This window comes from Heptranchias perlo, chromosome 31 (genome assembly GCF_035084215.1).
Source record: "Heptranchias perlo isolate sHepPer1 chromosome 31, sHepPer1.hap1, whole genome shotgun sequence".
Classification (NCBI taxonomy): domain Eukaryota; kingdom Metazoa; phylum Chordata; class Chondrichthyes; order Hexanchiformes; family Hexanchidae; genus Heptranchias; species Heptranchias perlo.
The window spans coordinates 26376510-26402018 of record NC_090355.1 but is presented as its reverse complement, the minus strand read 5'-3'; the positions used below and the strand labels follow the sequence as shown (position 1 = coordinate 26402018).

Here is a 25509-nt window from a genome sequence, read left to right as displayed (position 1 = left end):
TCAATGCCTAGGTCACAGCCAAGCGGTCTGTCCGGTTTGATTCCTGTTTTTCTGTCTCGCAGTTTGTTACAACTGAGTAACTTGCTAGACCGCTTCAGAGAGCAGTTAAGAGTCATGCACGTTGGTGTGGGACTGGAGTCACATATAGGCCACTTATAGGCCAGACCAGGTAAGGACAGCAGGTTTGCTTTCCTAAAGGACAAGGGGAACCAGCTGGGTTTTTACGACAATCCAACAGCTTCATGGTCACTAGTACGAGCTCTTTATTCCACATTTATTTATTATTATTTTTTTAAAACGGAATTAAAATTCTCAACTGCCATGGTGGCATTTGAACTCAAGTTCTCTGGATTATTAGTCCAGTAACATAGCCACTATGCTACCGCACCCATTAACTTGAGTGCAATTTGGTTGCCCTTATAAAAACACTGTCATGAAAAGGGTACGAAAGCTGCAGTAGCTTTATTGTACACTAGCACAAGTTCAATTAAATAAATGAAGTATTTCATCAGATGAAAGAGAGGCGGAAAAATGAGAATTCGGTCATGGCTACAAACGCTTTCGCTAACCTAATCATTATGTACTACTACTACTAAATTCCCGTCCATCAGCTCAGGAGCGACGATGGGGCCAATTTTGGATTCAGTGGTCTGGAATTTGCCAAGTGTTACTCCTTTGTCAAGTGTTACACCATTGCTCCTTGGCTACTCTCACTAGCATACCAACCGAGGCTGTGGCGCTTAGAATAGATCAAATGAGGAACACTGCTTATTTTCTATCTTACTTATTTTAAAGTTCTGTTTTAATGCTTATTCCAATTAAGTTACCACAATAAAGTCCATCAACATTTCAGTAATAATGCCACATATGCATTCTTAAATTTAATCCTTGGTGCACATCAATTTATTCAAGTGGATCAACTTTCTGTTTGTCATTATCTTTTAACACATCTTTCATCAGTCAAGTGCACTATGCTGCTCCTACTGCACACGTTGGACTTGCATGCTTAATAGATATATAACTAACACAATAAAATTGGCTGCCTCATGAATGTCTAGCTTACAGTCTGTTAAGTGGTGGCGAGCTGATTAAACAAAGAGAATTTATGTGGAGACAGGACTACACAATCCATGGATTTTAGACAAGAAAAAACATTTTTTGCAGATGATCACAGTAGCTAAATGGAAATGAAATCATTAGGGTAGATCTGGACTTTTCCGATTGTGTAAAATGGGTGATAGCGAGTCAGCAGCCCGTTTTATATCTCACCCAATTTTTATTTCCATTGAAGCCACACTATTGCACAAAGTAAAGATCTACCCCATTGACGGGAGATCACACAGTGGCTTGCATCATATTGATTACTGGTATTAATTAAGTGGCTTCATCACTCCGATGGGTATAGAATTATATTCAGTACAAATGAAAGGGATTACCGTATATTGGATTGTGAGGGGAAATTTGAAAAAGCAGGCCTGGTATGTTCTCTTTAGCTTTAAAGTATAACAAAAAAAGTCAAGTTATGTTAATCTGATTTATTTTTTAAAAATGAAATTGAAGTAAAATTGATATAAAATAAATGCATTACTCAAAGTTGGTTCTTGTATTTCTAATATCTTGACGGATTAAAAGTATGACAGTTCTTTGGCCAATCAAGAAAAAGGAATGTTACCATTTGAACACCATACAAATATTTTACTTTAGGAAAATATTTTAATCTTTAATATTCTTATTCTTTTCCTCCTTAAGATCCTTCCCCCCTCATAGTTTACAATTCAGTAATCTGTCTGTACATTTTTCTATTTGTCTTCCTCCACCTCAACCACCCAGATAAGGAAAGCAAATCAAAAATGTTGACATTCACAGTGTGATCAGTTACAGTATTGGGTTCATAAATATAGTAAAATTTACCCATAATGACCACCATTGGGGTAGCTTGAAGTGGTCTTTGTAAATAGTTGAGCAGCTAATATAGGTTCAAATCTGATTGATTTAAAAGTTGGGACTGACCATATGTGCCCTGATTTGAAAAGTTAGGAAGATATGCAAGTTTTAGGGATAGTTGTATTCACTGGTTATGACAGGGATGAGTTTGAGAAATTTTCTCTGGCAACTGAATATAGTGACCTAGGTTTGCGTCATCAGTTCAGCATGTTCTGAAAGACCGAAGGCATCTCAGATCAAGATGTCTAACCTCTTCTATAGGTTATCACAGATCAAAAAGTATACCTCTTATAAAATTAGGGCATGGTAGTGTAGTGGTTATGGTACTGTACTAGCAACCCAAAAGTCACGAAATGTAAATTGAATTTAATAAATCTGGTAATTTGTGAGCTGGTACCAGAAAAAGTTATCATGAAAACTGCTGCATTGTCATAACAACTCAACTGGCTCACTAATGTCCTTTTGGGAAGAGAACCTGCCACCTCTACCTGATCTGGCCTCCATAAGACTCCAGTCCACACTACTTGTTTGGTTCTAATGCCTTCTGAAGTGACCTACCAAGTGACTCAGTTGTACAAGGGATCAGAAATAAATTCAACTTTACCAGAGGTGCACACATCCTGAGAACAAATAAAAATAAAAATATGGTTGGGGAGCAGCCCAATGGAAGTCAAACAATGGCAGAGAAAAGGAAGGGAAAATAGACAATAAAAGCAGCACTCTTAGCTTTAAAGATTTGTAACAGCAACCTATCAATGTTGAGTTTCTAACGTTTGTCTTTTATAGGAAAAAAGGAATAATCAGATGGGCACTGGCCAATTCTCTTCAAGGCATAGGCATTTCTCTGATTTTATAAACAAGGAGGTCTTCCAGGTGTCTTCCAGCTAGGAAAGAAGGAAAATTGTTCACTCCATGATGTTTACATGCATCCCTTAGCTGCTAGCTTGAGAGGCATAAGCAGGGATCTGGAATAATCACCCTATTACATGCTTAGGTAAGGACTGTTGCATAGAATGAGAGATTTGAAGAAAAGGGCAATGGAGGCCTTTTTTAAATAAAGCAAACCAGTGGTCCATATTCTGCATATCTGAGACTGATAGATCTTTGCTAGCCAAGGATATTAAGGGATCTGGAGCCAAGACAGGTAAATGGAGTTAATATACAGTTCAGCCAAGATCTACTTGAATGGCGGAACAGGCTCGAGGGGCTGAATGGCCTACTCCTGTTCCTATGTTCCTATACACCACACTAACAATAAATTCATCTAGAAAGTAGTATACTTATATTTTTAAAATCACATTGGCACTGGATAGTGGTCATTACAATACTCCTTTCATCCCTGGGAGCTCAGTTTAAATGCAGCCCAGAGACCCAAAGCCAACGGGGTCTTTCTTTAAATTTGCATATCGGGCACATCTTTGGGGCATGACTGTTATTTTTACCTGAGGTCTGAGTGGGGGAGCATTGGTGGCCGTAGCTGCCAGGAGCTGCATCAAGGGCTTGAAGAGGCCCTATAAGTTTTTAAAAATTTATTTGATGTTTATTTGTGGAGCAGGAGTGCTCCTCTGGGCTCGACAAGGAAACCTTAGGTCTCCCCTGCCCCGGGCTATCTCCCTCCAACTGCAGTTCCCCTGCCGAGCGCTCCCGATCCACTTACCTTGTGCCAGGGGCCATTTCGGCAGGTGATCAGCAATTTTAAAGGCTGGGCATCCGCTTCCTACTGACTTCCTGGCCGTTTTGGTTGCGAAGTTGGAAGACAGCATGCTAATAAGGCCTGGCCGTTAAAATCGGCCTAGCCTCCCTGCTGCTGCTCCCGAACGGGCTGGCCATTTGCTAGGCTGCGTTTCCGCCCTGGGAGTAAAAATTGACCACACTGATTGGATAAAAGCCATCTTTCTCTGATTGCAGTTGAGGATCCTAAATTAAAACAAATTTGAGCTGTCTCAACCAAGTTTCCAGTGAATAAGAATCCTCAGGATGCAACGCCCCTCAAACTCAGCACACTTGGCAAACTCTCTCAGAGGAATTATAGGGCTCGATAATACAACAGAACATATATTTAGCTAGCTAGTCAAAAGACATAGAATCCACTAAATCAATGGTCTGATATTTTGATCTGCTTGTTTTTTTTTAAGTGTTGGCAGATTGAATCGATAGTATTATCAAAACCAGTCTGTAAAATCGTATGAAAATTAATTTTATATGTTCCGTTCCCCATCTTCTCACCTTGACAAGCGCAAATACAGAACACAAAAAAAATCACAGCTGCCTCCAAGAACATCAGAGTAATGAATACTAATTAACAGCTAAATGTCTATAAATTGATACATTGGGTATTGTTGGGTTAATAGTTCTTTAATCTACTAATTGAGAATTAACAGTATTTGTTTTAGCATTGCAGGTCACTGCTTTTGAGGATACATATGGGGAATGTATTTGATCATGTATAACTGGATAAGGGCATTTGACTTGCAATCTCTGGGCAAAATTAGTCATTGCCCCTATAAACCAGGGATATCAGAAATGCACTAATACTCTATATGATGTACTAATCCATTTTTAAATGTTCAGGCTCAACAACAAATTTTATTCTAATACTAAATGATATTTGGCACCAAAGATGTATGTAATATTCTATGATGAAAAATATATGAATACAATTCAAGTGGTAAAAACTAAATTCAAGTGGTGAAACTAAATTCAATTATTAAAAGAATTTTAAGAAGTTTAAAATTTGATTTTTTTTAAGTTTCCAAGTTGTTGCACTTTTGAAAATGGTTTACTGTAAAGGCAATATAATGAGGGCTGCTCATCTCATCCACCTTGAATGTCTGAACTTTAATAAATTAGCTTGTAGACCTCCCCACAAGTCCTTCTGGAGGAGGAAAGATATCAGCAAGGGATGATAAAGGGTAAGAAATGGGATATAAAAACACATATTAATATAATTTGACACTTAGCCACTGATGATTTTTTTAAAAAACTTTGTTTCATATATTTAAAGAATAAACTTTACGTATGGAAAATAACATTTAAAAAAACTTTTTGTGACAAAGAAAGATAGTGTGTTGCACCACAGGGTCCATTGCACCTCTGAAAAATTAAACTTGACAGATTCAAACTGTCCTATTTCCACTTCAAAAGAGCAAGGGCTCTGCTCTCCTCCTGACTCATCTTCAAACAGCAGCGCCCCAGAAACTTTCTTTCAGGCGAAGCTAAAGCAGCCTCCAGCTCCCTTAAGCACTGTACTGGTTACTGTAGCTGCTGCCTATGCCTGTCCTAATTATACCCATGTGAGTCTATTAATCAGTTAGTAAATTATTCAGTAACCCTTCTCTGCCTTCAGCTAGTACAAACATGCTCTAAGCAAGGGCTAGAGGGAAGTACAGGGGAAGTCCCTATGGATCTCACTCTGAGATATTCAGTTGTTCAATGTCTCCTGAATTCCCTGTTAATAATGAGGGAGAAAAGCTCTGGTGGTGTCTGAATCTTGCCCTTTGTTCAATATCAGAACACTATCAGTAGGGGGGTCAGGATCCTTACCTGGCTGCCTACTTTCAACATAGGGTTTAATGGTTTCGCCGAATCTTGTCTCAGCAGCGACAGCCTCCTTCAGTAGCTGTCCACAAGAAACTGGAAAAACAAGTATTCTTTTTAATTATAGGCATGATTAGAAGCAAAATTCCAGAAATAGAACAATCAGACAAATGAATAAATGCTTAATAAATGAATATGAATTAAAACAACATACCATTTTTTGTTTACATGTACTACATGGATCATTTTTCACTGAATACTTTTATCTGTAAACTCTTAAAAGTAAAAACTTTCTTGCTCAGATTGCACATCTTATGTTAGTTACATTCAAATGTACACTTGATCAGTATCTAATTCCTGTCCTACACAGCTGCTATGCCAATGGTCTTTTTAAACTTTTCATCAAAGTATAGCCACTTAATGAACAAGACATCACATCAATACTAAAAATGTATTTTAGCACAAAAATAACATTTTAAAATTATACATTTTTATTCTAATGATGTTTAACTCAAGAAATATTCAACTCTTGTATATATTAAGTGGTGCCACTCTTGTTTCTGAGTCAGAAGGTTCGGGATTCAAGCCCTACTGTTGAACTTGAGCTCATAATCTAGGCTGACACTTCAGTGCAGTACTGAGAGTGCTGCACTGTCGGAGGTGCCACCTTTCGAATGAGACGTTAAACCAAGCATCATCTGCTTGTTCAAGTGGACTTAAAAAATTCCATTGAAATTTCATGAAGATCAGGGGCATTCTCCTGGTGACCTGGCCAACATTTATCCCTCAACCTATACCAAAACCAATTAACTGGAGCACAAATTGACTGCTGTGTTTGTCTAAATAACAATACTTCAAAGGTAGTTCTTTGGCTGTATAGTCATTTGGGACGTCCTAAAAGGTGGTGGAAGATGCTATATAAATGCTATTAAATTTTCTTTGCTTACATTCATTATTCTAAATTTACAACATCTTTTAAAAAATGGATAGCACAGCAGCTAAGTTTAAATCCAAGTTGGATAGAATCAACTGGGTATCCATTATTAAAAATAGTAACTTTGTACATTTTAGTAACCAGTAAGCCACAATGACTTACTTTACTTGAAGTAAAGTGGTTGATCTCATGTCCCATAGCACTTCAGTCCAACCTGACACATCCTAGAATCATAGAAAGTTATGGAACAGGAGGCGGCCATTCGGCCCATCGTGTCCGTGCCAGCCGAAAAAGAACTATCCCGCTTAATCCCACTTTCCACCACTTGGTCCATAACCCTGTAGGCACTTTAAGTGCACATCCAAGTACTTTTTAAATGAGTTGAGGGTTTCTGCCTCTACCACCCTTTCAGGCAGTGAGTTCCAGACCCCCACCACCCTCTGGGTGAAATAATGTTTCTCAGCTCCTCTCTAGAATCATAGAAAGGTTACAGCATGGAAGGAGGCCATTTAACCCATCAAGTCCGTGCCGGCTCTATGCAAGAGCAATCTAGCTAATCCCACTGTCCAACCCTATCCCTGTAGCCCTGCAGTTTTTTTCCTTTCAAGCACTGATCCAGCTCCCTTTTATTGTGTTGTTTAATAGACAAATATTTTTACCATGCTGAGTGAAAGTTAGTGCTGATATTTTAGAAATATGTGCAAAGCTGCTATTTTCCTAATGCATGGGTGTGCAAGCCATTATTCTGCGGTTAAAATGGAAGCAGGCGCGTTCGCGGCGGGTTGGGGTTGGGTTTTGCATATTTGCCAATTTAACCCCCCCCACAACACTCTCTCGCCCATCGTGGGGAGGGGGGTTTTGGAATACCACGAGAAAGTGTTGCAAAGTGCATGATTACTTAATAGCAAAACAAAATTAAGCATACGGGGAAAAAAAATAGTAACAATGCAGTCAGCAGGCATTAGGCTGGCAAGGAACAATTAAGTAACACAATAAATTGGCTCTACAATATCTCACACATTAAACCCCCATATTCCTTCAAGTATAACAAGTCTGTGTGTTTCCAAAAACATCTAGGCCTAGGCTCTTAACAGGGATGGAGCAGATTTTCACCAGCACTGGCAGTTCCACAATATTTTCTTCATAACAGAGAAACAGTACAAAGCTTTTTGTGCGGTAAGCCTCAAGAAAATGTGGATGCACCTTCCTAAAAATTAATATTTTAATGTTAAATTTAACAAGTGTTCACTTAGAAAATACAATGACATACTCCAGTAGAGAGACATTTCCCATTGAGAACAGAAACAGGACTAACATCTTTTTTTAAAAGCCTCAGGTTTTTTTTATTAGATGTCTCTCTCGACTTTTACTTCAGAATTTCCCTTAAAATTATGTGGGGCAAAATTGGGCCAAGTAACGCCCGTTTTATAGGTGCTACACGGACACCTAAGCCCTAAAGATGGCGTCCAAGATGCGTACGCACACTTCCGACATGAAGTGCGCAGGTCGCCATCTTGGTAAGGGTGTTTGCGCACACGCACCTAATGAACGCCAGCAGCATGTAGAGTAGGGAGATTATGACGTGAATCAGTATGCAATGCTGATTTAAAGGGACCGTTGCTATTTTGGAAATCCACGCTCCAGCCAACACACTGTCTTAACCTCACACAGCTGAACAGGACTTAAACGACATGGAGAACCGCCCCCCCCTCCCCACCCGTGCTATTTAAAAGGATCATGCAGAAGTTACAGGTTAGTTGCTGGATTATTTCTACTTGATGCTGATGCATTTGTACATGTTTGTGGAAGTTTCCTATACTTGGATCAAGTTTCAGTACTCTACGATGAGTGGGCTGGCTAGCTGACAGGCAACATCAAGGGCACTGCAGAGTGGCAGGGGTGGGAGCAGGAATCTGTCACTCAGAGGGGATAGCAGGTTCATGTTCCATGGAGCCACTGCCACTTGCTGCCTTCTGTTATGCACCACCTTCTCCTGCAGGAAAGAGGGAAGTGTTTGGGAGATGTGGTTGTCATGGTTGAAAAGCTGCCAGTGTGTGTGACCTGTGAGTTGTCGGTGTGCGGTTTGCAACACTGGTAATGTGTGAGGGTGAGGTGAAACATCTGATTTGAAGAGTTGCGTACTGATGAAAGAGTTTGTTGGTAGGTGGGTGATGGGGGATGTAATGCATGGAGAAGTGGATGAGGCTAGTGGTGCACTTAGTAGGATATGCCACTTGATAGTTGAACTCACGCATCTTGACCACTTGTATCAAATAATTGAACTTCTTCCTGCACTGCATCCATGTTCTTGGCGCTATGCTCCTGGCATTGACCTCTGCCACTACTTCCTCCCGCTGCCTCCTGCCCCCCTGCACTTACAGGATGTCCCTCCTTCTCGCCTTCTCTTGCACTAAGGTCTCCAGTGCATTATCAGAAAACCTTCGTGCACACTCTCTCGCAGGTTGAGACATCTTCACAAAACGTCTTCCAAAGCAATCCACTTCCTGATTCAATTCCATCAGTCATAGTGCACCTTCCCTTTAAGAGGCATAGGCTGCCTTTAAGTAGCACTAGTTTTGTATATTCCAGGCATTTTTGGAGTGGTATTTTCGGAAAGATCTTGGGGCACAGCCTATTTCTTCCTTCCCCAATCGTACTCATAAATGATCAGAAATAAAGCGCAAGTTAGATTTGATTTTAAGCACTGTTTTCATTGTGTAGTTCAGCAGTATGCTCGTGCATTAAGTGGAAACGTGGACATAGCTCTTGATTCAAACTGCACATCCATAATTCACAGTGAACTGCAGTGTTCAGCAACTGATGGGACAGGTCAGTTTATTGACTGACCAGTTGGTGTTCTTTTGAAACGCACCATAGTTTTTACTCATATACACTGGGAAATATGTCGGGACCCCTGTTGACGCATGCAGGCAACGAACAGCGCAGGTAGCGCTGGCTGCACACAGCAATCATTTAAATCAGCAGGCAGCACAAATTTTACGTGCTGCCTGTATCGCAACAAACAGACGCGGGTTAATCATGCTCCGTGATCTCAGCGCCTGTTTTCGGGGCTTATCCAGTATAACCCCCATGGTTTCCATTCATCCCTTTCACCAATGTCATTCAAATAAGCCATTTTCCTCATCAGCAGACAAAACTAAAGCATTCTATAATTCCCCGCCTATCGCTCCTTCAGCATTTGGGAGACGAAAACTAGTTTATTCTAAATATTTGATTTTTGATAGGCATTGGCCTTAAATTAGATAATGCTGATGCTGGAGGCCACTTGGATGTGACAGGGAAGGGAAAAACCAGGGAGAAAAAGATGACAAATAGGAAAAAAAGAGGAAAATTGTGACCCACTAGAAATTTCAACAGGTAAATGGGGAACCCACAGAGAGCTGTAAATAAAGACACATTATCATTTTTACTTTTTAATATAAAAAGACTGCAGATAAAACCAGATACCATCCCAGCTGGCAACTAAAGAAGGTGCACAAAACCAAATCTTGTCAGATAAGAATCATAAGATTTTGGGAGATTGCAGAAATTGGCAAATTTGCCAGTTTTTAGGTGAAATCACTAAAAAGTAAAGACTGAAAGCAAAGAAGCAAGTTAATATTGTTGAAACAGAAAACTGTTGGACTGTAACCTGGTGTTGTAAGATTCCTTACATTTGTCCACCCCAGTCCATCACCGGCATCTCCACCTCATAAGTAACAGTTACAGGCAATTTTAAAGCCCATTGATAAGCTGCAAATTTGCATTTGTTTTGCTCCAACTACTCAGTAGAGAGTCAGGATTATTTACTTCCTTTGCATATTATGACACAGAAAATAAAAACATCCTTGTTGTACCCTCAGCGTAGATCTGGGCTGCAAAGATCTGTGTTGGGTTGGTATAAAATAGCTTGATCCGAATTTCAATACAGATTTAACACAAAAAAAGCCGTCAACTGACTTACGAGTAAATTTCTAACTCTTAGTCATACAGACGTTGAGAGTGCAATCAGATTGGGTCGCCGCAAATTGATTCTAATGGAATTATGTAGGATGAGAGGATAAACAAAGTTACAAATTACATCACTTTTGAATCATCAGGTTAGTAAAATACCCGAAACCAAGAAAACCTTGCACTTATGTAATGGCTGATCACATCTCTCAGAAACGTCTCAAAGTACTTCACATAAAATAAATTACATTTAATTGTAGTAATCTTTGTTATGCAGCTAACTGTGGCAGCATTTTGCACACAGCAAGATCCCACATAAACAATGGCCCGGAATTTGTTGGGAAAATAACGGCGAGTTAAATGCAGCCACCATCATTAGTGTATAAAAAACCCAGCAACCTTGTGGCGAGGAAGAGATACACCGTGAGTTTCGAATTGCCACAAATAGCTGGATGATTTGTGCTGCTTCGCCAGAACTCGCCAGCAACCTCCCCATGAGTTTCAATAAATTGCAACAATTGTGCTGTTAAGATGAATTAAGCTCGCTGCAAGAAGATAGGGCTGATATTTAATGATGTAAGGGCCCTTTTAATGATGAGATTTATGTTCCTGCAATGCCACTCAACCTCTCTGGTCCAGAAAGGGAACAATTGAATCCGTGGAGTCTAATTCCTGCAGGTAGTAAATTGTTCCTAGAGGTTTTTAAATTATTTTTTTATTTTTCCTTTCTGTCTCTTTTCTCTCTCTTTCTTAATCCAATCATTCCTTCATGCTCTTTATTTCTCTTTCTGTACCTAATTTGACTGTAATGCAGCCCATTAGCTATAACGTCAAGAGTGCTGCATTGTCCTCTGCATTGAAACAGAAATCCAAGTCCCTGTTTCAACTGAAATTCATTGTCAAACTTCTTTCTGTTCTGTAACTTTGCCAGTCTCAAATGGCTTGCATAGAAAAGGGATAGAAAACTATCTGTCTCTTTGTATTTCCCTCAGGTATGCCACCTGATTCTTTAACCAATATGAGACCTTGACAGCACTGATAGAGATATCTGAGGAATGGGCCATCTGTCCTCCTGGTCGCAGGAAAGAAAAATGAAACCACCAAAATATATAGATTAACAGTTTGAGATGGTCGAGCAGGAATCGTTAACAGTAAAAACAGAAAATATTGGAAATACAAAACAGGTCAGCCAGCATTTGTAAACAGAAAAGACAGGTTATGCCATTTTGGGTGTGTACCCTTCATCAGTTCTGGTGACGGTGAAACATCACAACCTGTCTTTTCTCTTTACAGATACAGATTGACTGGCTGCGCCTATTTTCATTTGTTCTTGGGATGTGAGTGCCACTGGCAAGGCCACAATAATTGGCGATCCTAGTTACCCTGAGAGGGTGGTGGATGGCACTTCTCTTTAAACTGCTGCAGTCCTTGTGGAGATGGTGATCCACAATAGTGTTATATAAGAAATTCCAGAATATTGACCCAGTGACGACAAAGGAACGGTGATATATGTCCAAGTCAGGATGGTGTGTAACTTGGAGGGGAACTTGGAGGTGATGGTATCCCACGACATTGCTGCTCTTATATTTCCAGCATTTGCACTTTTCCTTTCTAGTTTATCATTGACAGCTTTGGTTGAACTGGCACATGGCATCATTGCATAAAACTGTGCAAGCGTGACTCTTTGCTAAAAATTTCAACCTACATTCCTGTAGAGAGAAATACAAAGAAGGTATATTTATGACACATCACTGAAAATCAAACGTGCAAGCACTGATTTGGCAGCCACATTTTTGTGCTTTATGTTTTGGTGTCTCCGGAGGCAGTGCTGTAATATAAACAGGCCATAATATGCCATGGACCTACCACGTATCTACTGCCAGATTGTAAAGTTTCAAATGTACTGCTGTTATACAGCAGAAAACGCAAGACAAAAACAGGGAGAGACAAGAGTTCAATAAAGACAAAGTCCGACTGAGTTAGCACTCACCGTTAACAATTCTGTATTTTTGAGCAATCAGTGCTGCCTGCAGGCTTCTGCCACTGCCGGGGGGACCATGGAGAATGATTCTTGGTGTGTAGGGGGCGATGGATCGATGTCGGCTTTGGACATGGCTCAAAACTGTGTAGAGTAGAAATGATAGAAAAATAATCAGCAGTGACCCTGAACACTAATAATACTTAGAGGCAAGCAAGCTCATGCAGTATGAATGCTGTTAAGCCCCATTTGTAGGGGATTCCTCCCCCCGCCCCCATTTGTAGTAATTAACTGCAGAGTAATTAGATGTAATGATTCCCTGCTGATTTTCTTGCACAGTTGCACTAAGCTTTAAAGAAATCAGATTCAAGTGGAATTTTAATTTTTCTTTAAATTTTTTAATTCATTTCATCTTACAAAATACAAACAATTATGCATCAGGATCAACAGACACACTTACATAACCCTAGGTTTTTCTTTTAAGAGAAAAATAATTATACTGCAAAATTGAAGTACATCACTGCACAGATTTTTTAAAAACTCAGATTTAAAAAAAACTAAGTACCAGCAAAATTCTGCTTAAAATCTTTTTAAAAATCAAAGCGTTTTACTATTTATTGTTTGCGTTTTCTGGTCTTTCATGTATGAGACAGTCCAGAACACAGTTTTAATAAAAAACAAGGGCACAGTTACAGCATGTGGCAAAATTCATATATTCTGAATGGTTTGATAATGCAACACATGTAAAACTATCCTGCATAGACAATGAGTTTACATAGATTACGTGTTCCTATCCTTCAACTTACGGTTGTAAATTATTATAATTTATGCTAAAAAACAGGACTGAAATCTATGGAATGCTACATCAAATTCCCATGTTTTTGTTCAGCAGGATTTCTCTATTTGTAAATGGGAATATAAAGCTCGGCACTGCAGTGATATGATGGCTACAAACAATAAGACAGGTGATAGGCCTCCACAAAGAAACAGGGTTCATGATCAGTGGACTTTACATACTGTTTCGGTGCTGACATTTGTTGCTGACATTTTTCTTTTGTTTTCCCTCTTATTAATATTTGAGTAGGTTTGTAGAAGTCATCCAAATGTAGAATTTTCAGATAATTTTCATTTTCTGAGGCTACTTTCACCACCATTACCTTATTTAAGTACTTTGTCCAACATAAAAATGATATAGTTATTGAATGAATGGAGTGATGGCACAGTACATTGAAATACCAAAGTGTAGCACTAGCCAATGTGGTCTGATTCTCCTTCTCCTACTCCTCTACCCCCCACCATCCTCCATGCCCCACCCCCCACTGCACCACGTAATCCACTGAGTTTCAATCTGTTACATTGTTGTGGGATGAAAAAAAGGGACTATATGTCCCCATCTTTCTGTAAAGATTTATAACTTACTATAATTTAATTTATGTTGGAAAAAGTAGTCATCTCTGGGCCATTTCATACACTTTTGTAGTGACTGGTGGATGCCTAGAACAAATAATCTGACCATTCTCATGATCATTGGCAGGGCATGGCTTGGGAGATCAAGAGATATTAGGTAGAAAATGGAAGGTCTTCTATCTTCACAAAAAACTAGCTATTAACAGTTATGGTAGGGCTACACAATTTGGTGGAAACCACTTAGCTAAAAGTAGCCTTATGAGAAAATCTCTGTGGTCAACAACAGAAGCCTCCATTAATTCATTCCATTCCTTAGACACAACATACAATACATATTTATGAACAATTTGTGATGTTTCCTGGCGCTTTGATATCTATAAAGAGACTGTGTGGAATGTGAAATCAACCCTAACGAAGGGGTTTAAGCCTGTAAAACAAAGTAATGGAAAGTATGGACTCAGATCCAGTTCATCACTTGTGAATGCACCCCTAAGCTGTGAGATACAACACAGTAAGCTCGACTCTGGAATAGCGTTGAAGAGTTGGATAGCAACACTGTATCCAAAATTCTCTATTCCATAATTAATTACACTCGATCTGTGCAGGAACTGTGAGCTTAATTATGATTTCATCTGATTAAGGAAAATTTTGTTCTATATCTTTTTGTTGAAATGGGATTTTTTAAAATACGTTTTTATAATGCATCCAACTAATATCAATCTGACAGTATTGTTCATCTGGTAATTATGTTCTGTAACTCTTCCAGTTGTTTACTATTATGGATTAATTCCTGACTCTCAATCATTAATTGGTACTTTTAACAAGGAAGTATAGCAGTGGAAAGAAGTGATAGTTAGCTGCTGTTCATTGGAACATTCCTATTTGAACTAAATAAATAAATAAATAAATAAAGTAGAGATGGACGGAAGGTTTGAAAAATCTAACAGTCAGGTACTATCGTCCTAGCCAGAGTCAATTTGAATCAAAATTTCAGCTTACATTCAAAGTTGACCATCCTTATTGTGTCAGTTTTGCTAGATTCCAGTATGGCACTTTAAAAAGGTGAGGAGGGGGAAGAGGAAGGGTAAGAACAAGAACAAGAACCAGCAGGAGCAGTCTAGCTTTAAAAACCACATTGCCTGCTGGCCAAAACACAAACCAACATTCATAATAGCCATGGAGAAGTTTACACCCACACAGATCTTCTTCATAGCCTCCTGTTACTTTACAATGGTCCAAGAGGAGGTATAGTTTGCACCAATATGACTGGTCCTGCCAATTTTTTTCTACCACTCCTCCCCCCTCCCTAAGTCTCTGGAAGTGCTCTGTGGCCACACGGTGCTCTATCATGAGAGCTAAGAAAACTCACAGATTGGGGAACTGCTAGTTTAACGCTGTATGTCTGGATCCCCAGTTACCCTCAAGTTTGTAGATAATACTTTTGAAATGTCATAATCCATTTATGTGCAATCATATATTTTCTGCGTTTTATTCATAGCTCAGCATTTTTCATGTTTTTGTGATCATCGAATGTAACAGATGTCAGCAGAGATGAACTGATCACGTCTTGATTTTTTGCACCTAATGCCCTCGAGTAAAGCTTCTGCTTCACAGTACCCCAAAGAAATACCTTGACCCCAACCCCAGAAGGACCCTACCTACTGCACACACAAGATTTCTACTGGCAGAAAATTCTTGTGGCATCTTTGAAAAACGTTACTAATTTATGTTGCAAACACATGCCTACTAGGGATTTTATACAGAATGCCCCAACTCATTTTAAATTAGGAACCTTTCATAAAGCATATATTGGAGAGTCCCATCTCTGGGTTGGGTTTCAAACCAATTCTCAGAAATAAAAAGATGTGCAATCCACAGTTCCACTCATGATTTCACTTGCTACCAGAACCACAGCTCTCAGCAATACAGATGGTCCCTTACTAGCTTTTCTTACAAAAAGGTAGTTGATGTAATATTACTTACCCTGTGAAAGAACATCAATACTGGGCTGATCAGCATTAATGATATGGTATTTTTTACTGTAGCTATTCAGTATCCCATGACTGACTCTGCGGTATTCCAATATTCTTTTTACAGTCTCTTCCTCTGTTATCCCATTAGGTTTCTCAAGGCACTTCTGTACCTTAATGGATGTTGGCCAGTTGAAGGTTACGTGATATATTTCTAAAGTATAGAGGCAAAGGTAAAATTTGAAAAACGCATTGTTAATGTGTGATATGAAATAACAACTACTGTGTTTAAAGGAACGATAATCCAACTTTGTTCAATAAAGCAAAAATATAAAAACCACTTAATTGATTACACATATATATGGGCTGATCAAGATGTGTCAGTAGCCTTTCTTATTCAGTAATTAACACTTTCTCTGAGAACATTCTACCAATAACTTGAACATCTAAGTTGGTGATAAATAACATACACTTGGGTCAGCTGATGATGGGAGGAGTGCAATTATGCAAGAGTATCTGAAACGAATGAATAATAGGAAAAGTGCTATAAAAATACTTAAAAGATTTCTGCAGAACAATAATTTATCCTACTTAGAAGGACAGTGATTAAAAAAAAGTTAGTGATATCCAGAACTGAGCATTTATAGTCCAAGTTTCAAAGATAGTTCTTTGAAAATACTTTTAATTTAATTTTAATGGGGACAATGATAAATACCCTTTAATATGCCCCAGTTACGAGACAAATTTCAATGTTGAAAATCTCTCAAACAGCAAATTGCATAAAAAAGCATAAGATATAAAAGATTAAGGAAATGATGGAACATAATAAATTCAAAATAGTTACATTAAATGAGTTGGTAGACAATGGATAATATGTTCATTTAAAAAAACAACATAATTTCAACTTCTAGTGCAATCTAACTTCCCTCAATTTGAAAAAACTAGCAATTGGCACAGAGTACAGCTGACCAGGGAGCAGAATTATTGACTGAAGAAATTAGTAGCCTGTGTCACTCATGTTGCATTGGAAGGGCATAATATGTGTAAGATAAAAGAAGAGAAGGTATAGATAATTTAACACACATTGCAGTTGTTTTTCTCTTTATCTCAAAACCAGATCCTTTTTTTTACTCCTTTTGAATGAATAGCAAATAATTCAATTGTGACAGTATTTAGTAAAAGTTCTTCAACCTTAAAACAAAATCGCAATCATATTTTAATTCAAGACTTTCACTGGCTACAAAGTCTCAAGAAGACTCACAATTGCCTTTGTTACATCTCAGCAAAGGGAAGAGGGAGGGACAGTTCACAGCAAGCCAGAGCTGGAAGATCTGAACTGAGGATCCACACTGGAATATAGGGCTGGGAAGGTTCCAAAGATATGGAGAGAGTTGTAAATAAGGAGTATTTTCAATTCAAAGTGTTGAGAGATGGAGAGCACGTGGAGCTCAGTGAGGTCAGAGACGGTAGGCGAGCAAGATATAGCGAGGAAAGATTGCAGATGGCAAAATTTTGAATGAGTTGAAGTTCATGGAGGGTAGAGCTTAGAAGGCTAGTGAGAAGAGCACTGCAGAATTCAAACCTGTACATGATCATGGCATAGGTGAACATCCAGTGGCACTGGAGATGGCAGTCTTGGCGATTGATAGGTTATGGGATGTGAAGCTTAGATCAGGGTCAAAAAGAACATTAGTAAGGTTGCACACCCATGGGTTCAGTCTGAGGGAGAGGATGGGATCGGACGTTAGAGTGTGATTTGGCACGAGTCAAACAGGATTTGTTCATACTTGCCAGTATTAAATTGGAGAAAGTTCTGGTTTCTCCATGACATGATATTGGACAAGCAGTGGTTGTGGAGTTGTGCGGTGGTCGAGAGATAAGGCTGGATGTCATCAGCATACATATGGAAGATGAGTCCATGCCTATGGATGATGTTGTGGGGCAGCATGTAGATAGGGCGTAGGAGAGAGAAAAGGGTGAAAGCTTGAGGTATTTCCATGGTGAACTTGCAGGAGCGGAGAAAGAAATCATAGCAGGTGATGTGCTAGCTATATTAGGACAGGTAGGATTGCAACTAAAGTGTGGTGCCTCATTGCTGGACCATGGAGGAGAGACAGTGAGGGAAGGTGAAGGGGTCATCTATGTTGAACTCAAGGAAGAAATGGATGGATAAAGCACCACAGTCAAGGTCACAAAGGATGTAATTACTGACTTGACCAGTACTACGGGTAGAACAGAAATCAGACTGAAGGGATTCAAACAGAAAATTCAGTGTGGAGCTGTGAGGACATTGGCTAGAAAGGGGAGGTTCGTGGTGGCGCAATTGATAGAGAGGACAGAGGGTGGGCTTTTTGACAATAATGTATATACCTAAACAGAAGCTGAAACTAGGCTCCACATTTAAGACAATGTCCATATGTGATTCCCATGATGATAACTAAATTACAGGGATGAAAGTTAAGTAAGCAGCTAATGAACTGATAGTTACACCTGTGTTTGTACCTATACCAAAGGAATCAGAGTGAACTAATTGCAAAATAACTGGTATGATGGAATGAACTGAAACAAAAGACAGTGTGAGTTTGTCAGCTTCTTTTCAATTATTAAATTTCTTTTTTTTTCACTAACAACCAGATGACTGCCTGCAAGTGTCAGCCTTGATTCAGTGGTAGCGTTCTCGCTTCTGAATCCGAAGGTTCTGGGCTCAAGCCCCACTCAAAAAATTTAAGCACGTAATCTAGTTTGATACCTCAGCTCAGTACCGAGGGAGGTGCCATCTTTTGGATGAACTGTTGAACCAAGATTACGGGCATAAAAGATCCTATATCTAACATTTATTCCTCAACCAACACCACCAAAAAATTATCTGATCATTTATCTCATTGCTGTTTACGGAACCTTGCTGTGTGAAAATTGGCTGCCCACATTACAACAGTAACTCCACTTCTAAAGTACTTAATTGGCTGTAAAGTTGCTTTGGGATTTCTGGAGGATGTGGAAGGTGCTATATAAATGCAAGTCCTTTCTTTTATCTTTCTTCCTTCAAGCCTCATTGTTCAGTGTTCTTAAGTCTCCTCCTTCCCAGGGCACAAACAAATGAGATGTGTTCATTGCATTAGGGGTACCAAATAGACCATAACTTTTTTTTCCTATAACATGCAGGCCATTTTAAGATTCCTAACAATATTCCTACAAAGATGCCCTATTAACTGTAATACAGAAGAAGCATAACAAAACAATTTGTTTTTCCTCATAGAAAATTACAGTTTCTATGGTTAAAATAATGCAGTGTAAAAAAAGTACCAAATATAAGAGGGGGGGGGTGGCGAGAAAGAGAGAAATGGAGATGGCTACACAGCAGTAAAAGGTGTACCTTTGATAAAGAGTTAATAAATAAATATGTCTTACCTCCTGTGATCATGTCAATCCTTTTCCCTAGATTTCTCTCTATTAGTACAGTATCAGGGGCATCAAGTATGACTATGGATGGAAAAGATGCAGTTAATATTCAATTGTACAGTTACAATGGGATCATTAATTGAGCAGAAACCATACTGAACCCACTTTGAGCCACAGAAAACTCTCACACCACCTTCAAAGTGAGTTGAGCCCTAATATACAATTATATAATTCACTTATTGCTGTTACTGCAATGTACAGTTGCATGATGGAACAATTTGGCATCTCCCCAGGACTAGCGATTGTAGTTAGAAAGACATTTTACAGATACCAGGTAAACATAAGAAGTCACCTTTTGTTGACAAATTGTATTCATTAGTTTTAAAAACTTAGCAGCAATTTTAATCCTATCCACCCAGCAGAAATGGGGTGGGTTGACAGTTAAAATTGGCCTGGTGACCTACCTGGATCACGTCGTCTTCCATTTTAACCTGCTCTTCCGAGCTGGCAGAAAAGGCATCTGCCTTCTTTAAATATGCAGATCAGGTCCAATTTCGGGAAGGAGTCATAAAACAGGCATTAGGCCCTCTATTTTCACATGCAAAGGGCCTAACGTCTGTTCCAGGTGTGAGCCCTGGAAGCCAATACTGGATCCTTTACCAATATGGCAGGCGGTGCACTTCAGGGGTGGAATGTGCGCATATACGCTGCTCGCCATATTAAACATTGAGGTGCTCATTTTACAACGAATTTCTAGGCCTTTAGTGTCTAGGAGGTCCAATGGACCCCCCGAGCATTTTCATATTACACTGGAGTTACAAGTAATTTGTTGCAGCATGGCATCGCATAGATTTCTAGACTTACTGTGTGTGGCATGAATTAGCTTAAAAAGTCTGAGCAGACATTTGTCTTAAGCTATGTTTCAACCATACATGTAGAGAGCAGGGGTGAGTACAATGTCATCATACTCATGCTGTTACCATAAATGCAGTATTACTGCTGTAGTGCACCTGAAAAAGAAGGGTTCATGGCTGTGATGGAGCAAAGAGAAGAAGCTATGACAATAGTCCTCAATATGCTCATCTAAGATTGAATGGCCAATGAAAAAGAAATCCTACATGAGCAGTAGAATTTATCAGTAATACTTTCTGAATAGACAAGGCACAAATTCATTAATTGGATCACAAAATAAAACTTCCTGAGTGAAAACAGCTTGCACAAACTGGCCCAGTAAACAGCTTTTAAAAAAAATTAATATGCAAATAGAGGCATATTCCTCCCTCACAGTTGACATTGCCTATTGGTAAATTGAATCCAGGCGGGTGTATGGTAGCTAAAATTGCCCTTTAAAAATCCTATCTACTTTTGGCAAAACCATGTAGTGAATCAATTAGTTTCAATTCACCTCAGAAAAGAGTTACATTATCACTGATTCTAGTTGATAAGTCATCTGTCTTATCAGAAGGCGGCCTACAGAAGACTTAAATTGGATTACTGCCTTCGACCTACAGAGAGCTATTTGTAGTATTTCCAAATTTCTTGACGAAACATTTTCTCAGGTTGCAATGCATTATAAAATGCATTCTACTTTACAAATTGTATGGTACCTGCAAGTAAGTGTAATCATATCATGGTTCTACGTATTTGGTGAGGACCAAACTCAGCATGGGGTCTGGGGTCTGGGCGCACTGAGTCAAGAGGGCCTGCTGGACACTAGTTTTGGGCAGCAGATGTTTCCCATGAATATTTCAGTGGACTGTAAGGTGCTAGGGCCACCCCTATTTTTATGGTCCATCGAACTCTACAGATTTCAGGGATGGTCTGTGGTAGATAGTCCTAAAAAATGATTTTGCTTGCTATTTTATAGTAGAGATAGTGAGTGCAGTAGAGGCAGTGTGTTACACAGAGGAAAGATAATAATGATGTGACACAGAATTTGAATGGACATTATATGCCATGGCCATATCAAAATGTTTTTCTCTTAGACAACAGCTGCAAAATAAAATACATAACTTAACATAATTGCAGTCTCACCCACCAGGAGAACATAACAGGAATTTCGGAATGTGCACCCCACAACCCCATGATTTTCCACAGGAGCGGGATTTTGTAAAATGACCCCTGCCGAGTGCAAAACTGAGTTGTGTTACATCTGTGAAAGATCCACTCTACAGAAATTCGCTCTCTTCTTTTTTAACTTTATGAGTGAAAAAAATCCATATCACAAGTTGCCATCATCTATTATTCTGTTTAGTAGGTCTGGGACAAAGCTTTGTGTTCCTTTGAAACTTTTTATTCAACAGAGGCTTCAAAGATGTTTATTAAATCCCTTGAATTTTTCAAACTCTGATGATTACCTGAAATAGTTACCTGAAATGAAACATTCAGTACATTCAACTAGTTAAGGATTTGCCTAGTACAACACTGCAAGAACACCACCCACTGGCAAGTATAGAATAACCAGGTAATTTTTCTTTTTATCTCCAGGTTTCCTCTGCATAATTTTCCCGACACCTCTATTTTTATTTCTTCTGACAAGTATTCCCAATAATTATACCTTACCAGATTTGTCATGTAATTAACGAAATGTCAATTTCACAAGTTCGTTAAGAAGAACTGTAAATATAAAATTTGACAAGGAAGGCATGCAATTATTATTAAGATGTCTTTTAAAACTAGAAAAATTTGCATAATCACTGTTAAAAAAAAATTAGACCAAGCTGAATAAAAACATTTTGCTCAAGATTAGAAGAAATATTATTTTTATTATGCTTTTACGTGTCAGATTAATTTTTGCTCTAATTGAAATGTAATAAATTTTATAACTGTTATCTGATACATATGATCCAGTATGAAATCTTATGGCTAGCTACAGTACTGTTGGAATTACAGACCTTTTGGCCACTTTAAGCGAACATCTGTTCAATCTGAAGTTTGAACTGTGAACTGATTAAGGCCATGCTTCAGACTTTTGTACATCACACTTTTCCTGTGTTTTCCAGTTGTTTTTGTTGTATATTTTCCTGAACATGCAAGTGCAAATACACGAAGAACAAAGCAACAATACATTTTCACCTTTTTAAAAAAAAGTTTGTTCTTACCGGTATACGTACTGGGAATCAATCTGATCCAAGCTTACAATGTAATATTTATAACTTTAGTGTTCCCTGATCATGCTCAGACTTCCTGGAGATCATTAATTTTTTCATATATTTACTTCCCTGTAGGTTTTCAGCTTTCCTCATTTCTATTCCTCTTTTTGTATATTGGAATTCCTTTAGATATTGGCACACTCAGGGACAGCGTCAAACAAATTCAGCCAATCACTAAGCGGGCACAATGCTTGCATATAACTAAAACACAAAAGTTTATACAGAAAGAGTTTGAAAGGCTAAAGTAAACCCATTGTCCAGCAGACCGGGTGATGATGTGGGTTTTAACACTGGCCTGATTTTAAATCCAGCTCCAGGCAGATGGGATGAAAGTATCTGACAGCTGTTAAGGGTCCTAAATGAAATCAGTTTGGGCAGTCTCAAGCCAATTCCCGACAGTCACAAGTTCCACAAAACTGGCTTCGAATTCAGTACAACTGGCAGTAAATGGTCGGTCACAATCAGACAAGCCATAAGGATAGTCAAGGTGGGAGATGGCAATGTTGCACTGATGTAATAGGGGACTCTTTGAAGATAACATCCAATGCAGTGCATCAAAAGCTCTTAATTTGCACGACCCAATCTGGCTAGCTGCAGCCAGGAAACAGAGTAAAAAAATTTAAATGAGGTCCTGCCGTTAAATTCAACATCAATTCCGGTCGTTACACCTTCAGCAGCCCCCCCCTCCCCACTTCCCCATAAATATCGGGGCCATGCATCAGCTATCTTTTTCAATTTTATTTTAGCCACTTTTTTGTAACCATGTTTCTTAATGTAGATGTCCACATGGAGAAACTAGTAGCTTTCATTTTTAAGTCAATAGCCTCTTTAGTCAGACCAAAGTGACTGTTACTGTGCTGATTCCATCCGTCTTTATCAGTACGTTTGTGTATAGGTATATTTACAATAGTATTGCCTAACTCAAAGAAACAGCTCATCAACAAGGATTTTCTGCCAAATGCAAGGCTAATATTGCTTTTCAATTTTATCTGTGGTTAGCTAGATAGAGAGAAAAAAAGTGTTCTAAATTTAATTTGTGTTTTAAAATTCATGTAGAACTGGTGAAGAAGATGTGATGTCATCACAAAGTGTAGCAGAGCTAGTAGAAATGTGATTTCACAATACTGGATTACATTTTAATAGAGCAGCATTGTACACTTAAGGCTTTTTGGGGGGGCATGCACAGGGAAGAGAGGAGGATGCTTTTATAGCCTGCATCTAAAGCATTAAAGCCTATTAAATAACTTGGAAAAATATGGAATTAAACCATTCTGTCTGGGCTACAATGATCTGAATTGCTCTATTGCTAAGATGAATTTCTAAGACCTTTGCTTTTCGTTGCTATTCCTATCCATGCCACCTTACCAACATGTTCTGGTGCAATTCCTATTTCCTGTAATACGAGTGCCTGTTCCCGTGTTTTGGGAAAACCCACCAGGACCCAACCCTGAGAAAATAAACAGAAATGCAGTTGGTTATAAACATTGGGCATGATGTGGAGATGCCGGTGATGGACTGGGGTGGACAAATGTGAGGAGTCTTACCATACCAGGTTATAGTCCAAAGGCTTTATTTGAAATCACAAGCTTTCGGAGCTTTCCTCCTTCGTCAGGTGAGTGTAGGAGGATTCCATAAAGGTACAGCATATATAGTCAGAGAACAATGCCTGGTGATTACAGATAATCTTTCCAACTGCCCGTTATCTCACCTCGGCAGAGATATAATCAAAGCAATCAAAGGACTGGAATGGTGTTCAGACAGAGAAACATTACATACAAGACTACTGAATACACAATCGGTCAGAACACAAAGACAGAGAGAGGGAGAGAGAGAGAGAGAGAGAGATACACCCGAAAGGCAGAGAAAGAGAGAGAATGACCAGTTGTATTAAAAACAGATAACTTTTTTTCGCTGGTGGGGTTAACCCTCTCTCTCTCTCTCTCTCTGTCTTTGTGTTCTGACCGATTGTGTATTCAGTAGTCTTGTATGTAATGTTTCTCTGTCTGAACACCATTCCAGTCCTTTGATTGCTTTGATTATATCTCTGCCGAGGTGAGATAACGGGCAGTTGGAAAGATTATCTGTAATCACCAGACATTGTTCTCTGACTATATATGCTGTACCTTTATGAAATCCTCCTACACTCACCTGACGAAGGAGGAAAGCTCTGAAAGCTTGTGATTTCAAATAAAGTTGTTGGACTATAACCTGGTGTTGTAAGACTCCTTACATATAAACATTGGGGTGAGAGGGAAGTATGCAGTGCTAGAATTTACTACTTAAATGATACTAAATATACAATGCAGCTTTGTTAAGAGCGCAAGATTAGCTACCTGTTAATGTCAGTGTTGAGAAATTGGTAATTTTGACACTCTTTGCACTTAGCATCAGCATCAAGTGCTCCAGATGTGTAATAGCAGTACATCTTAACCCCAACTTTAGAAAAGAGTAGCCCACTGTTTCTATTTTACTCACCAACCATCTTTGTGGCTTCTCTTGAGCTCCCCCCGCCGCCTGCCCCCTAGTGGACTCACACTTACTAAGAACTGGATTGAAATTTATCAATCAAACTCATTTTATTCAGCAACCTTATAAAAAAAATCTTCTATTCATGAGTCTGGGCTGCATTTAAATCCAAATGCTAGAGGTGGAAGGTTACAGTTCTAACCTGCTCTAGCACCTGCCCCTCAGAGCAAATCCATGTTAAGATGAAACGAGGGAGGACTTTTACTCTTTTTGATACTTTTTGTGAAAAAGCAAATGTTGAATATAAAGTGTTGTTCCCTCCTTTATAGTCACATCTATGCTTTCATTAAAATTACCAAATGGGGGAAAATATAGACCTAATTTCTTTAGTAAAAGGGAGCTGAATTAATTAGGACTACATTGTACTGTTTATACACTTTTTATTTGTACTCAGCAACTGTACTTCATAACAAGAAACTGGTTTAGTACAGGTCTACAGTAAGACTCATTTGGTCTCATAAGAAGAAATAATGTGGAACAAGAAAAGGCCATTCAACCCAGCAAGCTGGTCCATGCCAGTGACATGTACATGTGGCTCATTATGGACTCTGCTAAACCCACTCAATCTTCTGAGGAGGGAAACCAACCATAGGTACATATCCAGGAAAATAAACTCTGTAAAATCTCTCCCAAACCAAGGGTAAAAAAGCAAACCCCAGAATATTTATCTAATTCTACTAACCACAATTTTTATTCCTCTTATACTCTACA

At 38.9% G+C, this 25509-nt stretch overlaps 1 protein-coding gene across 2 annotated transcripts in view; it reads right to left on the bottom strand.

The window, feature by feature from the left end:
- ak8 (adenylate kinase 8) overlaps positions 1-25509 on the bottom strand; it is a 112144-nt gene that overhangs the window by 46193 nt on the left and 40442 nt on the right. The window contains exons 6-10 of one of the 2 annotated variants that reach the window (XM_067969774.1): positions 23638-23719; positions 19130-19201; positions 15735-15935; positions 12357-12488; positions 5488-5577 (exon numbers count right to left, since the gene is read on the bottom strand). In XM_067969774.1, coding sequence (XP_067825875.1) covers positions 5488-5577; positions 12357-12488; positions 15735-15935; positions 19130-19201; positions 23638-23719 — 577 coding nt within the window. The remainder of the gene's footprint in view (positions 1-5487; positions 5578-12356; positions 12489-15734; positions 15936-19129; positions 19202-23637; positions 23720-25509) is intronic. The other variant, XM_067969775.1, reaches the window with a different exon arrangement.